Raw genomic sequence first — 15,078 nt, 5'->3', positions numbered from 1 at the left:
AAACCAGTCAAGATCTGCATTTGAAGCCAGAAGTTCGGCATGTAATAAAGCAGATATAAAGGTGTCAGGATGGAATGGAGAAGATGAACTGGCATTCAGCACATATACAATAGTCCAGAGTAGGGATGTGCTGGTAAATGTTTAACAACTGACTCTCTGAAAAAAATAACAACCAGATCCATGACAAACTTTTACATTTGATCTCCTTTATTAACATTTTCTCCATTGCTTTTTGAAATCTAGACAATCCACAGAACATCAAATCAAGCTCTGAACTGTAGCATTTGCCTATTTCTGAGATGCAAATGCTCACACTGGAAACAAGAACTGGCTCATTACCGATCTGAAGTATGTACATTTTATCCTTTGGACAATCTATGGTATCTTTGCAAATCACGACTTTTCTCTATGCCTTATGTATCTTCATTTATGTGAATGCTCTAACACTTAAGGTTCCAGGAAGACAAACCAACACTAATAGCTATCTAACTGCAGTAAGACCTCAAATATCCCTGGGTCAGAAGTGCCTCAAGCTCTGGCACCATGCACTAAACAAACACTGCAGGCTGTGAAAACCCAAAAGTCATTTTATAGGGAGAGGCAACTCATCACTCTGCATCTACCTCTTGCAGATGCTAGGAAGCTATTTACAGCCAAAGAGGACCCAGACAGCCCCTTCCAGAAATCTGATTACTCTGTTTATGATGACTTCAGAGCCAAGTATAAACTCCCTGCTGCGCTATCCATCAGCAGCAGATTTAGTGAAAGTGAATACTGTTTCACAAAGGTATAATCATTTCCAATCCCCTATCCCATCTGGTGAAAGACAACATGCAGACAGCCTCCATGATCTATGACCACAATCAATTTCACACAATCTTTCCATACTGCCCAAGACAAATATGAAAACACAAGGCCACCATCCAGTCAAAGTCAAGAGATTCTGCCCCATTATACCTATGAAGGTCTTTGCAAGAAGGATGGTGAAGACATGTCTCTGATTGTTCTACAATCCAAAGGGAGATTTTTTTACTGTGACCCATTAGATTTCCATGGTCCTACTCAAAAGCAGTGAGACTTAATGGTAATAATTTTTTTTTTTTGCTCTATAAACAATAATGATTGTTCATTATTAAAATATTAGTTCTATCTTGCTGTTTTTGGTTGCATTTCATAAAAGCTGCATGCAAGTAGACTTGTACAGGTTGAAGAAATAATTTAATATAATATAATTTAAAGGAACCCACTGATGAGTCCTTTAGTGAAAGAATACTTTTGTAATGTCCCTATCTCCTACCCAGTCCCTATCCCCCTCACCCATTTATATGCTTCTAGATGTACAATGAGGTGGTCTGGCCACATGGTGACTAAGGTCAACATTTTATGGTTCTACAAACCAAATTATTGTACATTAGGTTTATTCATCAATAGAAGCAAACTGAGGACATTAAAGGCAAGTAATCTGATCATTTAGTCAGGGCTGCTTCAGGGACCAACCAGAAACAAATTGACAGTTGTATAATTTTCTGGATAATAGGATCATAGAATGTTAGAACTGGAAGGGAAGTATATAACCCAACTTCCACATGATGCAAATGGGGAAATGGGAGTCCCATGAGGTAAGAAGATTTACCCAAGATTATACCACTAGAAAGTAACAGGATGGAGATCTAAAATGTGTTCTTTTGGGTACCAATAAAGAGACAGCCCCACCCTTGGCTATGTGGAACACGGTCAGTGGACCACGGAAAGAGGAAACAAAGCTACCTCTTTTCATTGTATGTGAAACAACTTCAGAAATGGTAAGGTTTCTATCTGTAGACACTGAGTGTCTTTATTGCCCTAATAGAATGACTTAATTTTAGGTCTATCCCTATCACTCTGCAATCCTTTTGCCTTTCCTAACTTCACCTTCTCTACCTATACACAACTACCTGAAGACTTTTAGTTGTAGGTCCCCTTGTCTTTGGTAGCAGGCATAGGAACCTCCCTGTGGCCAGTGGTCCAATGGGATCTGCAGGTGGTCAGTGACAACAGAATCCCAGCTTTTCAGCACTTCTAAGGACTCACAAAAGCTGACTGAGGAAATCAGGAACGTTAGGTTGCTAAAGGTGGAAATAATTTATCAGACATTGAATTTATCATCTCCTTATGCTTTAGACCAAACATTATATGGTCTTTTTGTGTCACACAAACTGAATGTAAGTAGTACAGCATGGAATTACCAAGTTGCTTTACACATAAACAGTATTGCAATTTGAGCATTCACTGATTCATTCAAATACTCACTTATGTGAATAATACACTTATTATGTACCAGGCACCCTCATTCAGCATTCTTCCCATTAAGCAATACCTTGTGTACAGTACTTAATGAATATTTGTTGAATTGAATTAAAAATCTGAAGGAAACAGATGCTTCCTTTGTAAACTGACTGCAGGTATTCCCTTTTCTGAAGAAAAAAATTGTTACAGATATCTTTTGTTCTTGTGCATCCGTCTTCCCTACCCTATCTATCAAGCCATACCTTGGAACAAAGAATAAAAAAGAAAAAGAAAAAAAAGCATTTCAGCAAATCTAACCAACACATCAACCAAGTCTGAAGATGAATACAATGTTCCATATTCATTCTCTCCCATCTCTGCAAAGGAAGGGAAGTAAGTACACGCTCTTATCTCTTCTCTGACGCCAGGCTGTATAATTATACAGCATTCAGTTTTGTGTTTTTATTCTTTCATTAATATTGTTGTAATCACTGTGCATGCTGTTTTCCTGGTTCAAGGCAATCTCTTTTCAACTCTTTACATTTCATCAATCCATTGATTTAATGGTGCCTAATAAATTCCCATACTTTATTTTCTTGTCACTTTGCTAATATAGTTAATGTTTTCTACCAATGTCTGAAACAAGTAATAATATAAAGCAGGATTTTGGCTCATAGAGATGTACTTTAAGATGTGCCCTCCAAGAACATATCATATCTAACTGAGGGTATTACCAGTATTAGACAGCCAAACACCCATAGTAGGGTGTGCTAATAAGATAAAACTGATAAGCTTATATTCGTTTATTTAATTCTACTTTGCCTGGTTCTGTAAGTTCTTTGACAAGTTAACATAGAGAATTCTTGGTGACTCCCCTACCAATGTAGATCAGCAACTGCTTGGCAACCTCAAAGCCTATTTGAGGCACTGCAAAGTTAAGAGACTTGGCCAAAGATCACACAGTCAGAACGTGTCAGAGGTAGGAAGTGAACTCAGGTATTCTTGAGTTTAGAGCTAGTTCCCTATGATACCACACTGCCTCTCATGGGATCTTACAGTCTTGAAGATTTAAGAGAAGATACAGCTACACACACACACACACACACACACACACACACACACACACACACACACCTTTAAAAACAAATACATTCACAAACATATATACTCACACACAAGACCCACAGTTTAGCCAGAGACATTTTGTTTAGCTTTTTGCTTTCCCATGTCCTGCCTTGTATTTCAGGAGAGTAAGAGAAGGAGAATGCTTTGGAGCAGTGAGGGGAAGGCTCAAGGCAGGAAAGGTTAAAGGAAGGGCTGAAGAATAGACAATAAGCCAATAAATTAAGACTGTAGAAACTAGTGGGATGGAAGGCATTACAGGAGCTGGCGGTGCAAGGTAGCAGGGAGGAATAGGAGCTATTTTGTAATGAAAGGCAGGCTACGAGGAGTAGGAAAAGAGCTTTAAAAAGTTTTGATCAACAATTTGCTCTCTACATGGTACCTCAGAAGCCATCAATACATAATTTTTATTTATACATATAGTTTCCTTTTGATTCTGGTATCTAGGATCACTGTCATCTGAGATGATCCACTTCAATATAAAAGCCAAAAATCATTTCAGGAGCCATGAAACCCTAATATGTTTTTCTAAGTGTAGGTCCCAACTAAACATGTGAAGGAAAAATGGAATTTGCTTTGGTACATTTTTTTCCCCTTCCAAGTATATGTGTCAAGTTTTCTCTCTCTGAAACTAGCTATACTGAGTTGTTATACGCTACTCTCTGGGGACATATCCTTCCAAACTACATGAAGTCACATCTGGAACACATTCATTTCATCCAACTCTGGAAGCAGAGAGACATATAGTGGAAAGACTATGTTCTTTTTTTGTCCAATACCACATATGAACAGGTGTTACAAAGCTGCTGCTGCTGATGACAAAGGTGAAATTGCTTTCATACTCACATTTGTCCCGGAAGCAGTGGGAGAGAAAGTGGGATTTGACTGAGCAAAGGACCTTGTTGGAACCACAGCAAATGACGATCCAATATTTGAGGCAAAATCTAAAGGAATTACATAAGGCCAGTGGGGGAAAAAAAGAGACAGTCACATTGCTTTCAAATGTCAACTGCCTAGGACTAACAGGGGGGAAAAGGATTTCTTTTAAAAATACTTTCTAATGCTATTAATGATTATTCTCAATTTCTCTTGAAAACACTAATCATTGACATAAAGATATACTTTTTAAAAAACCAACACTGACAATATCAATATAAGAAAAGCAGAATACATTTGATTTTCCGGAGATTTTTAACTTTGGAAGATGGGACATGGAGGAAGCTTGGGGGCTGAAAAAAACCTCAAACAAGGTGTCATCCGAAACCTGATTTCATATTCATGTCAGTGATCCCGCGGACACCCCTTACCTTCAGTTCCAGGTGGATTAAAAACAGCTGTGCTGTTTGGTGAGGTGCACAATGCTCCTTCTGCTGAGCCAACAACACATCGGATGCCCGCACTGAAAAAAAAGTTAAAGGGAAGGATTAAACATAAAAAGACAAATAAGTTAGAAGAAAAAGAATAATATATTTACCTCTCAGGTCTGGAAGGGAGATAAATAATTACCAATCACACAAATGTAGAATTTGAGAGTTGGAAGGGTCTTCAATGACCATCTAGTTCAACCCACAGAAATACTCACCTTAATACACCTGACAAATAAACTAGCATGTACCTGAAGCCTTCAGGTAAGGAGGAACCCACTACTTCCTGAGTCAGTCCACCCCACTTTTGGCCAGCTTTAATTTTTTGGGAAAGTTTTCCTGATATCAAGACTGGTTTGTCTCTTTCCAGCCTCTATCTTTTGTTCCTAATTATGCCATTTGGAGTTAATCCCTTGATGTTATGTTATTGGTGTCCAATTGTTTTTCAATTGTATCCAACTCTTCATGTCTCCATTTGGGGTTTTCTTGGCAAAGATACATAAGTGGTTTGCCATTTCCTTCTCCAGCTTATTTTACAGATGGGGAAACTGAGGCAAACAGGGTTAAGTGACTTACCCAAAGTCACACACCTAGTAAGTACTTGTCTGTGGCCAGATTTGAACTCAGGAAGATGATTCAGGTCCAGTATTCTGTGACACTCCTTCAAATGCTTGAATACAGCAAGTGTTTTCTTCTTCAGGCTAAACACTGCCCCCTCCACCAAGTTCCTTTGATCTATCATCATATTTAAAGCACTTTGCAAACTTTAAATGTTACCTATTATTTTTAACATATGACATGGACTCAATTCATCAAATGAATGCTTTCCTCTGGCCACTCTCTAGCTTCTAACTGACTCTCACATTCTGGTGCCAAGAACTGAATGTCATACTTCATATGTGCTCTGACTAGGGCAGAGTATAAGGAACACTTGCTCTTTGTTCTTAGAAAATGTAGTCCAAGATCACATTAGTTTTGGGAGATGCAATATCACCTTGGTGACTTGTAGCTTGAAGCCCACTAAAACCTACATTTTTTCCCAGACAAACTGCTCTCTGACCATGATGCCACCATTTTGTATACATATGAAGGTGAATTTTTAAACACAAGTATAAGACGTTTACCCCTATATGGAATTTCATTTAATTCTAAATCTAAATCTAAGTCTAATAAGACTTACCCCAATGCTTATATTGTCAAGCTCTTTTCACACTCTGACTTTGCTATTCAGTGTATTATATCCTAGTGTTATCCGAAAAATGCTGTTATATCATCTAACCTGTTACTTATCCTCTGCCTGACTCAGTTTCCTCAACTATGAAATGAGGATAATAATAGCACCTACTTGGTGAGGTTCTTGTGAGGATCAAGATGTTTATAAAGTACTCAGTACAGTGCCTAGCACATAGCAGGTGCTGAATAAATCCTTTTCCCCTTCCCCTTCCCTTTACTCATATCATTGATAAAAATGTCAATGGTACGGTATTATGCACTGGTTCTGGGAGTGTGCTCTTGTAAAGTGAAATTGAAACCACCAATGATTACTCTTTGAATCTGACCCAGTCAACTCAGGCTTGAAGCCATCAAAGTGTTTTATGGTTTAGCCTAAAGCTCTCTGTCTCTCTTACAGGAATAATATGAGAAATTTTTATTGAGTGTGTTGCTAAAATTTATGCAAACAATATCTACAGTTGTCCTGATCTACTAGTTTAGAAATCCTTCAAAAATAAAAAAGTCTGTATGAACTATACTTGATGAAAAAAATTAAAATTAAAACAACTCTAAGATACCAATTCAAGTCACCAAATTGGCAAAAATAAACAAAAATGGCACAACTTGAAGGGCAATAGAAATAATCCATCTTTATACATTGCTGGTGGAATTGAAAATTGATGGAAGTTTTTTGGAGAGCAATCTTCCAAAATCATGTAAGAGTTACAAAAAATAATCATGCTATCTACTCCAACAGTCTTATTTTCAAAATACACCTTAAAATGTCATTTTAAAAAGAGTTCTGTCCAAATGGATTTATAGTGCCAATATTTGGGATAAAAAAACTGAAAGGAATTTAAAAGGGCAACAATTGAAAATGACTGAATAAGTTCTGTTATATTAATGCAATGGAATATTATAATGCAATTAAGATTGATAAATTGAAGAATATGATTAAATATAGAAAGATTACTATAAAATGATGTGAAGCAAAGAAAGCAGAACTGAAAGTTAAATCTTCACATTGATTATCATGTAATAAAAGAAAAAAGTATATAATGAATATGTGGATAAAGACAGTAGATGAAGACAGAAGGAGAGTGGTAAATATATGCTTAATTGGTTTTGGCTTTGTTTAAAGTTGACTTTCCAATTAATTATTGAATTTTGAAGGAAAAAGGGAATGGCTAAAAGAAGGGACTTAAATACATGTTCTCTTCAAGTTCTTCAAGAATGAAGGATGAACAAGTCATCTACCCTTGCCAGCAGAACTCACCTTTCAGAGAAGGCCATGCATTTCTGAGTGTGCATTTTCCCTTTGACATGTTGCTCCCAGTCCTAGGTCAAAAGAAGATGATGAATGATCAAAGGGCACTCCAGCACATATTGAAGGCAGATGAATAATAGTAGGAATTCACATTTGACTGCTACTAAATTCTTTTCATACATTATTTCATTGGCTCCTCATAACAACACTGAAAGTAGTATTGTCCCCACTTTACAGATGAGAAAACTGAGCTGAAGTTAAGGTCAATGGATAGAATCGTTAAAATTCTATAGGATCCTCAAGAAAAGAAGGTAAATTCTTTCTGGCAAGACAATATATACATATATAAATATATCCCAAATATATGCAAAAGAAATACAAGTCATTTGGTGGGAATAGTTCCTGAGGGACCAGGAAAGATACATGTAGAAGGTGGTATTTCAAACCTCAGATACAAAAGACACTAGGTATTCTGAGAGACAGAAAGAAGGAGGAGATACAGTTCAGGCATGGGACATAACATTTACAGAGGCAAGGAGATGACAGAAAATTTCATGTGTGAGGAACAGTCAATTTGGCTAGAGTGTGGAGTGCATGTGAGTGAGTGATAATGGATAATAAGGACATAAAGGTAGGTCAGAGCCAGGCTGTGAGGAACTTCAAATGCCAAGCAGAGGGATCTGTCCTCTATTATTCAGGCAATAGGGAGTCACTGGAATCTATTCAGCAGAGGAATGACATGGTCAGACAAGGTCATCAAGCTTTCATGGTGGATAGGGAAAGAGTGTGCAATAGACCAAGAGACATGAGCCAAATGCCCTGCCTTTCTCTGTCTTACCTTTAGATCAAAAACTTTTTTATCACAGATGGTGCAGATGTGTGGCAGGTGGAGAGGTGCAATACCATGCAAATCATTCAGCTCATGAGCCTGGAGAGGCCTCACTGACAGCATGGGCTCCTCCTTCCCTCGCCTCTGGGTGCTACTGAAACTCTGCTTCTTGTTAAAGGGAGTAGGGGTCGAAGGCCCAAACTTGGTGTCTGGTGTGGGTTCTTCTGGGTCATACAGCTCATAGGATTGGCTGATTGGGGGCCAGTCCCATTGATTATTTGATCCTGTGCCATGGAGCAGTGGGTCTGCCTCTCCTTTAGGACCACCAGTGGAGGGTGTATTCATGTGCTGTTCTCCAGGGAACCCCAGGGGCTGTCCTGCGGTCATGTGCTGTCCTTGGGAATTGGGCCCATAAAAGTCTTTGGGGAAGCTGGCTTGGCCATCTTGCTTTGGATGCCCTGTATGACTACATTGACCCTCATAGGTTACCCCAGCTGAGGTGGCACCCGATGATGGCAGAAAACTAGATTGACTATCAGTGTCTGAACCATAGGCTTGAGTACTACTAGCTTTCCCATACTCATAGAACCCTGCGACAGCAGGAACAGGGCCAGTTTTGCTGATGCCCAGGACAACCGCTGGTTGATTAGAGGTCTGAGGTATGACCCCACCAAAAGGATGCATCACCATGGCATTGGTAGCCTGACTGGGCAGGTTCATGGACGGTCCCAGGCCCTGTCCTCCTTGACCAGGAGGTGAAAATGTGATCCCCCTAGATGAAAACCTGGCATTTGGCATTACTGCTGGGTGCTGGGGTGCCCCAGCATGGCTGTGTGGGGTAGGGATCACAGATGGATGTCTTAGCTGGTTGAAGAGGGGCTGAGACATAGCCACTTTGGAGAGGACTTGGTTCAGGACTGTGGCAGCTGCAGTGTTGCTGGTAACTGCTGATTGGGCCAATTTCAGCCGGTGGAGGGTGAGCTGGGCTTGCAGCTGGGCCAGTTGAAGACTTGCAGGTGATGGAAGTAGAGGACTTGGATTACTGACAGAAAACGGGTTCTTGTCCAGAAGCTTGGCGGCACTGCAAAAAATACAGGTTTAAACTGGTTTTTATCTGTAAGAATCACTTCTAAAAGACTCTCTACCTAACACAATCTAGGTCCTTGAACTCAAGACCCACAGACAGATTCTTTGTGGGCCAAGAGCTATGCTTACCATCCCAATATCCTACATAGTTCATTTTTTCTATCCCTCAAGAAATTTTTGTAGAGAAGGAGAGTCACGTATCCTTAGAAAAGAAGAGGGTAGGAGGATGCAATATGACCCAAGACCCTTTTTGCATTCTGGCCAAACTAGACAACTCATCATTCTTCATATTTTCTTATCCTTCCTTCCCCACTCCATTCCTTTGCTCATAGCACAATGTGTGCTTACAAAGTAATACACTTGGTCCCTCTGCCTGTGCCCGTTGAAATCCTTGCCCACTTTGAATGACTTTCTCAGATGCCATTTGATTTATGAAGTTTTCCCTCATGTTGCCTGATGGAAGGGATCATATCCTCCTCAGATATGTCATAGAACTTTTTATTGTGACGGACTTAGACTTAGAAAATCCCATTTTGTATTAGATTGTAAGTTCCTGGTCCAGGGGCCATGTTGGGTCTTGGTATCCCTCTCAGTGTCTAACATGGTACCTTGTACTCCAATGGACGGTCACAATTCTGTGAGAATTATTCCATGAATAATTCCCCACTTCCATCTCACATATTTTCTTAAGGGTGACTTGTGACAGATATGGCCTTTCTAATCTTTGGGGCATGACCTACTGTTATCTTAGGTTTGTGTGGAAATTCAAAACTTGAATTTCAAAATTCAAAACTTCAAAATCTATATTACAATGTTCAATATACAGGATAGACACCACACAATAAGCAAAACATATAACTAAACAGAATATGGGGGAAGGGGTGGGGTTTAGGATAAGGAGAGAATTTTTGGTTATATTTAAAACACCTCCACTTCAGGAAACATTTGAGGGAAGGTGGCTTTGCTTAGGGGGTTCAGTACCTCAATCAGAGAAATGCTACTTTCTCTGTCTCTGTCATGAAATAAGTATTCAGGGAGGTATGAAACTAGGGGCAGGAGTCACTCAGGAAAAAGAGTTGGGACAGGATCTGAATAGCATGCGACTTCCACCTTCCTCCTGAGTCATGTCTTCACAGTATGGCTTCATTGTTTTCTTTGAAGCGAATTCCCAGAACAGTAGGCACACCCATATTTAAATGCCAGTACAGAAACATATTCCAGAGTCAAATTTCTTGATCCTTTCTCTTCCCTAGTGAATAATCAGAGGATGATTGTATTTGACTCAAGGTGCAGGCGACCAACAGACAATACTCTTTCCCTCCCAGTGCAGAGCAGGTCAGATGTATTTTAAGATGTCTGCTGGAGAGCAGACAAGGATGAAGATACCTTTGCTCTCTGGGGAGGTTATCATGGCTCAGGAGCAGCAGTTGGGGTTGGATAGGGACAAAGACGAAGAGGAAGGTGCTAATTGCCTGAGTAGGTGAGAATATGAAAGGAAGCAAAAGATGGTCAAGGGGTTGGTGATAGACCCTTAATGCTAGCCAGTATTAAGTAGCTAAGCTTCAGAAAAGCAATTAGGCTTAACTCAAAACCCTATCTATACAGCAGCCAAACCTCTCTACTGGTTTTTCCAAAACACACCCCCGTCCTCACTAACAAGGTGCTAATGAGGTGCCAATGGAGTTTCCATAACCAGAATGGGAGAGGACTTTTTTTCTGAGAACTCAGCTGGATTCTCCAAAAACACAAAACAATGAAAAAACAACTCTGTGCAGTGTTTTTGGCCAGGAGTTGTTGTGGGTGGGGGTAAATGGAAAGAGAACGCATATCTCTAAACAGTTATCTATAGAAGATTTATCTTTTCAATCCCGTGTAGTCAACCATTTTAAAATGCTTGCAGGCTTGGCATACGGAACTAACAATCCTGGAATCAGGCCCAGAATATACAGCTGGTGGTCAGTTTACCCTGAGACCTAGCACAAATCAAGAAGAAAGACATAACTGTCTGCCTACCATTGATAGACTTCTACTATGTGCTTGATAAAATTTTAACTACCACTAACATGATAATCAATTTGAATAAAAGTTTTTTCTACTCTTAACAATTAAAACTGGAAGGCTATTTCAGACAAAAGATGTTGAGATGCCAAAAATAAATGAGAAGTTTAACAGTATTTTTTAATAGTTCATCTTTCAAATGTCAGTTTCTATCAGTTCATCACAGGGCGTTAGCATAAATTTGCTCCTTATACATGAAGACAAATTATGTGGGGGATTTTCTGTGGGAAGAATGAACACCCCAGTAATCCTTTCTTCTACAACGGAAAAGAAGGGAAAGCCCTTAAAGGTGGCATCTGACAACAGCTGGTCTGACAATAAAGTGACACTTACTTCCTGCCCTTTGGACTTCAAGTAGAAGTGAAATCTCAATAATCAAAAGTTTTTGGCTTCTGATGGTTCACTAACTTATGAAAATAATGTTGTCAGTCAACGTAACCCAGGGGGAATAATTTCACACCATCCAACCTAGCTTTGGTATCCAGCCACTCAAGGTTAGGAATTAATCTAGCAGGAAATAAACTTCTCAGTGAAATAAGAACCATTCCAAACTGCAGCAACACAAGCAATGTCCACTGCTCACTACCTACCACGACAAAGGTGACTTAGAGAATGGTGACAGCACTGGAAACAAGGGAGAGCAGAAACATGTAAGTTGTCTCTTATATACAGTGGTATCCTAGCCAGCCACAAGATGCAAAAATGCTAGCCCCAGAAAAGACCTTTTACCTCAATTAATGCAATCAGCTTATTTTTAGTAAAGAGGAAACTGAGGCCCACAGAAGGAGAGTAACTTTCTCCAGGTCACACAAGGAGTTAGTGGCAGAGCATGGACTGGAAGTAATATCTCCTCTCCAAAGTTTTTCATGTTACAAGACAATATTTCACAAAGGGCAAATGACGTTAGGAAGCAAAATTATCTTTTTTGATTTTTTTTTCAGAGAAAAGAAGGGAAGAATGTTGGTTGAATCCTGTGTGCATTAAATAAGTTCCCTGAAGGAAAGAGGAACTTTGCAAAGAGCATTCCCTCTTTACAAGCACCTGGGAGACCATTTTGCAACCTGGACCTTTGGAGTCTCGACTAGAATATCTTTACCAGTAAACAGACCAGTTCTTTTATGAAAGCCAGACAAATCTAATTTCTAAAATGTCTGCTTGCCTTTACTACCCAGGGCAGCAGTCCACTTTAAGATCCTTTTCATCGTTATTGCCTGAAGCCTCTCACAGTCTTTGCTAGCTATTGTACTCCTACCCCCTTTCCCAAGAAGCAAGGGATTGTAGAGCCTCTGGTTCTTGACTTTGGACTGGGAGGGATTTAGGGAACTGGGTGTGGTTAGGACTTCTGGTTTCTATTCCTCTCTGCCCTGCATCTACTCCTTACCAAGTCAATTGTGCAAATACACGCAATCACCACTCATCAAGTTCACATTTGATCTAAGGAAGAAGGCACAAGTTAAGTTACATAACCAAGAAAACTGGGCAGTCAGTTAGAGGGTATATTATATGGCCCTTGGAGAATTATATGCAAATAAAGCGCTTAAACATGCACTATGGAAGAATTTATGGATACATCATTCTGATTCATCTCAGCCCATAGAAAGCTCACTGCCTCAGGGCTGATGTTTAATTTTTGGTTGTTAATTCACCATGCAGGGAACACATACTGCATAATTAGATAAAAACTACTCTTGCCGTCTTTGAAACTGTTAGGTCTATTTTTTATATGCACATCCATAGCCTGAAAATTAAAAAAAAAAAATTATAGGACAAATAGTTGTACTCATGTGCAGAGATTTAAGAGATGCAAATGAAATGTTGCCCACAGTTTAATTCCATTGTGTTAAAAAGATATACAACAGGGAGGACTTGACAGCTCTCTGTACGATCTACTGGTTTAAAAAGTCACCTTGCATTTTACTCTGAAACCTAAATAAGATGCTATGATGAACCCAAGAACTAGTACTAAATGTGATCCATTTAGGTCTGGCTGATGAATATTGAGCTACATTTCTGCTGCTGTAACAGAAGGGGCCGCTAGGTGGCGGAGTGAATGGAGTGCTGAGCCTGAAGTAAGAAAGACTGATGTTTCTGAGTTCAAATCTGAATACAGACAATTACTAGCCAGGTGACCCTGGGCAAATCACTTAACCCTGTTTGCCTCAGTTTCCTCATCTGTAAAATGGGCTGGAAAAGGAAATGGCAAACCACTCCAATATAACCACTCCAGTATCTCTGCCAAGAAAAACCCACATGGAGTCATGAAAAGTTGGTTAACAACAGCAATGTTTTAATAGATGGAGAAAAGCCTCATTCTGGGCATCTGGAAAGCAGGATGAGATCTTGCAGAAGTTCTGAAAGTGTGGCCCATGTGGTTCCCAAGACCCTTTCAGGGGAGTCCATGAGATCAAAACTATTTTCATAATGATACTAAGATGATATTTGCATGACGAAGTATTCCACCCTTTCCCCACTGTATATCTGTGTGAGGCTGGATTTTCTTAATATACTTAAGCAAAATTATATATTCTAACAGATTGAATGCAGAAGCAGACATGAGAATCCAGCTGTCTTCTATTTAGCTAGACATTAAAGAGATATGCAAAAATATTTAAAACAATGCCACTCTTCTCACTACATTGCTTTGGAAAAGTTACTTTTCATAAAAATACAGTATTTGTATTAGCATAATGGTTTGTTATTATTTCTTAAAAAATAATAAATCAACATTCTGAAAATTGATTAGTTTTACTTTCTAATGCAGTAAATATTAATAGATATGACCCATATAAACAAAAGTCCTTTGAGGGGGGGCCTCAATAAATTTTTAAGAATGCAAAAGGGTCCTGAGACCAAAAAGTTTGAGAAACACTCATGTAGCAGAAAGAACACTAGATTTGGACTCAGGAGACCTGGGTTCTAGTCTTAGCTCTACTACTAACTAACTGTGTGACCAGGGGCAAGTTATTTTCTCTCTCTGGGTCTCAGTTTCCTCTTCTGCAAAACAGAAGAGATGGACACTAGATCATCTCTGAAGTCTCTTCCAAGTTTAGCATTCTATTTTACCCTGCCAGATGACAAGAACTTTCCCCCCAAATATACTGTTTTTCGTTGTTGTAGTCCAATGCAAATCAGCTGGAAAGAAAATAAATTTTTAAAGTTACAAATAAAAAAAGCCTCAACTATACATTTTGCCAAAAATTAGTTGAGCCCATCTACTTCAAGGATGTGTGCTAGGCACTACTCAGCTAACTCGATCCCTATTTCTATAAACTGAGCTATTCAGAGGAATTCTGTCACTCTGTGGCCTCTTCCATTAGGAACTGCCAGTCATACAGGTGTCTGTGGTACATAACTGGACCACTGGATCAGAAGTGTCATGCCATTTAGGAGAGTGATGAAAAGACTAATTAGGAAACCTGTTCAGGAATACCACTGTAGAATTTGTAGACCAGAGAGCTACTGCTTTCTTAGAGTGTACGTACAGGGGTGAGGAATCCGTAGCCTTCAGGCTACATGTGGCCTTCTAAGTCCTGAAGTGCACCCCTATGACTGAATCCAAATTTCACTGAACAAATTCCCTTAATAAAAAGATTTGTTCTGTAAAACTTGAACTCAGTCAAAAGGCCACACCTGAGGACCTAGAAGGCCACATGTGGCCTTGACACCATAGGTTCCCCATCCCTAGCTAGGACACAGACTTTACTTACATCCTCCACTTCATTCCTGTATGGAACCCACAACGGAGAAATTACAAGAGCCACTTGTGTGGTCCAGAAAATATCAGCTAAGAGAGGCTAGGAAATGACACTTTCATATATCCCAGAAAACCTGCATGGGGCTTGGACAGGTTCATAATCATTTAGAAAATGATGAAA

General features: G+C 39.4%; 1 protein-coding gene across 1 annotated transcript in view; it reads right to left on the bottom strand.

Moving 5' to 3' along the window:
* RBM20 (RNA binding motif protein 20) overlaps positions 1-15,078 on the bottom strand; it is a 233,425-nt gene that overhangs the window by 51,246 nt on the left and 167,101 nt on the right. Inside the window, exons 2-5 of the mRNA XM_072622164.1 lie at positions 8,069-9,140; positions 7,240-7,301; positions 4,695-4,786; positions 4,234-4,331 (exon numbers count right to left, since the gene is read on the bottom strand). Coding sequence (XP_072478265.1) covers positions 4,234-4,331; positions 4,695-4,786; positions 7,240-7,301; positions 8,069-9,140 — 1,324 coding nt within the window. The remainder of the gene's footprint in view (positions 1-4,233; positions 4,332-4,694; positions 4,787-7,239; positions 7,302-8,068; positions 9,141-15,078) is intronic.

Source organism: Notamacropus eugenii, chromosome 1 (assembly GCF_028372415.1).
Source record: "Notamacropus eugenii isolate mMacEug1 chromosome 1, mMacEug1.pri_v2, whole genome shotgun sequence".
NCBI lineage: Eukaryota > Metazoa > Chordata > Mammalia > Diprotodontia > Macropodidae > Notamacropus > Notamacropus eugenii.
The sequence above is the reverse complement of the archived record's forward strand: the minus strand, read 5'-3'. Positions and strand labels throughout refer to the sequence as shown.